The sequence below is a fragment of the Chelonoidis abingdonii genome, unplaced genomic scaffold (assembly GCF_003597395.2).
Source record: "Chelonoidis abingdonii isolate Lonesome George unplaced genomic scaffold, CheloAbing_2.0 scaffold0396, whole genome shotgun sequence".
Taxonomy (NCBI): Eukaryota; Metazoa; Chordata; order Testudines; family Testudinidae; genus Chelonoidis; species Chelonoidis abingdonii.
Window position 1 is genome coordinate 24254 of NW_027424657.1, and position 2627 is coordinate 26880.

Here is a 2627-nt window from a genome sequence, read left to right on the forward strand (position 1 = left end):
GAAAGGGCTGTCTCCATGTCTACTGGGATATAGTCAGCACAGTTTGGGAGAAATGTTGTGAAAGCCACAAGGGGAAGTAATTAACTCATTAATTAAAATGCCTCTTAGATCCTGCAGAAGATGCTGTTGTCCTTCTCCAGGGAGAGAACATTTGTGATATGCACACACACACACACACACAGAGTATCCCATGATCATAGAGAAACACACAGAAGACCATTGATAAATCTATCAATAAACATCCCTCCCACCTCCATGTCCCAGCAGGTGAAGAACAATAGGCACCTACCAGATACTCCTGGCTTCTCTTCTCTCCAGTCACTTGAAATCCCAGCAGCTTTTCTCTCTCTTCCCTCAGAGTCTTCAAATGGGCTTGTATTTTTTCCTGATAAACAGAAATGATTTGGTGGGTTTATTTTGAGGATTGTAGGAGGTAGATGAGGTGTTTTTCACCCAAAATTCAAGATAATAGTCAGTCTTCCTAGATAGTCTAGGTGGGTAAGGCAATATCTTCTGCTGGCCCAGCTCCTGTTGGTAAGAGAGTTGCACACAACTCAGCTCTGGGGAACATACTTTTCCCTGGGTCTGAAGAAGAGCTCTGTGTATGTTTGAAAGCTTGTCATTCACCCACAGAAGCTGGCCATGAGCAGATATTACTTCACCTACCTTGTCTCTCTAATATCCTGGGACCAACGCAGTTACAACAACACTGTGTACAGCAGTGGGTCTTTGTAGAGGTAGGACATCAGAGACACCAAGGAAATGAAACCTTATTTATGGAAATTGGGCGGGTTTTGTATTCAGATTGATTCAAGTTATTACGTCCACTCTCTCCATTGAATCGAACCAGTGGAAAACTGGTGTCCCATGAGAAGACTTAACGAACAGTGATACCAACCCCATAAGCCACCGGGGGCAGCCATATGGGCTGGGATGCTCAAAAGAATCCAGCTCCATTGACTTTCAGCCCTGTACCCCTGGGGATTGGACTGGCTGGAGTAGGGCAAACCCCATTATATGCGTTGATTTGTGTTAGGAACAGCTAGCGTTTGCCCTAGTGCTGTCCTAGCCCCTTTCCATGGCAATGGCCCCTGGGTAGCTACCCCAAAATCCCTAGCAAAGACCCTGGAAGCAGTGGATTCTGACAGATTTCAAAAGGCTGCCTGGTGGGACTAATGGAACCACCTTGGCTGGACCTTGTCCATGAAAACACGAGAACAGGAGAGACTGACACTGGTCTACACTGCCCAGGGCTTAGTTTTGCTGAAGATAATTTGAATCTCAGTGGTACTTGGCATGGACCTGAGCTGTTTGGACCCCTTGTGGGTGTGCAGGCTGGCAGCATCTGAGTTTAATCCCTCGTGGAGCAGCACAGGAGTTCAGATTCCAAGTGGGAAACCTCATCTCCCTGCTGGGCCTAGGGCATGTATCAAGGAGTCTTTTCCTCCTAATCTCGGCACTTCATCACTGCTCAGTGCTGCTGAAAGGGGCAGAGTAGGTAGTGGTTAGGGCACTGAACTGGGCCTTGGAAAACCAGGTTTTTATATCCAGCTATGACATGGATCTGCTGAGTCACCTTGGACAAGTCACTTCCCCTCACTGTGCCTCAGTTTCCCCTCCCACCCATTGTCTGTCCTGTCCAGTTGGACTGTAAATGGCTCAGGGCAGAGATTATCCCTCACTGGATTTTGTGCAAGGCCCCCCACAACTGAGGTCAGAGCTCATCTAGGGTCTGTAGGGGATGCAAATATCAATAAACACTGTGATACAACCAGTAATACCAGCCACAGCTCGTAACTCCCCTATCAGCTTTCATGCAGTGAAGGCTACACACAGCTGAACGAGGCAGTTACACCCTTAACCTGTAATTAACATCCAAAGTTATTACCCATTAGACTGGACAGCAACTCCGTACCTTGTACTCCTGGGCAGCCTCCTCTATGGGAACCACCGTGTGAGTGCGGTGAGCCCGGGATCTGTCGCATACCACACAGATGGGTGTTTGATCGTCTTCACAGAACAGTTTTAGAGCCTCTTGATGTTCCCCACACACCCTGTGTCCTCCTGCTCCCTTTGCTGCCTGTAAACTCAGCTGTTTGGCGATTTCTATGACATTTGCCAGCTGCCTGTTGGGCCTGAGGTTTCTCTGTTGCACAGTTTCTCTGCACTGAGGGCAGGAGGCGACTGTATCGGATCCCTCCCAGCACTGGGCGATGCAGGCTTGGCAGAAATTGTGCCCACATTCCAGAATGACGGGTTCTGTGAAATACTCCAGACAGATGGGACAAGTCGTTTCCTCCTGGAGACTTTCCACGGAGTTCTCTGCAGCCATGGCTCCCTCTGGGCAGTGGAACAGGGACAGTTTCAATTTCCTGAATTCACACTCTGCCCTGCCTGCAGCAGCAACTGGGTGTGTCCTTTCCTGAAAATGACTCAGGCTGTTTGCTGAGCAGGAAGGACCCAACCAATTTCGCCCCTGGAGGCTTTAGTGTAAAAAAGTATCAATAGGACCCCAGTCCTGCAATCAGCCCCTGTGCTGCTGTGGAGGGTCACTGAGGCAGCCCCCTGTGAGGATGAGCCTGCAGGACCAGGAGCTGGGTGTCTAAGGCGTGATAGTTAAGCTGGGC

At 49.3% G+C, this 2627-nt stretch overlaps 1 protein-coding gene across 1 annotated transcript in view; it reads right to left on the reverse strand.

Annotated features, from left to right (window-relative positions):
- Positions 1-2389, reverse strand: part of LOC116839532 (zinc finger protein RFP-like) — a 25290-nt gene extending 22901 nt beyond the window's left edge. Inside the window, exons 1-2 of the mRNA XM_075061382.1 lie at positions 1916-2389; positions 290-385 (exon numbers count right to left, since the gene is read on the reverse strand). Of these exons, the coding sequence (XP_074917483.1) occupies positions 290-385; positions 1916-2332 (513 nt within the window). The 5' untranslated portion in view covers positions 2333-2389. The remainder of the gene's footprint in view (positions 1-289; positions 386-1915) is intronic.
- Positions 2390-2627: the final 238 nt, after the last annotated feature.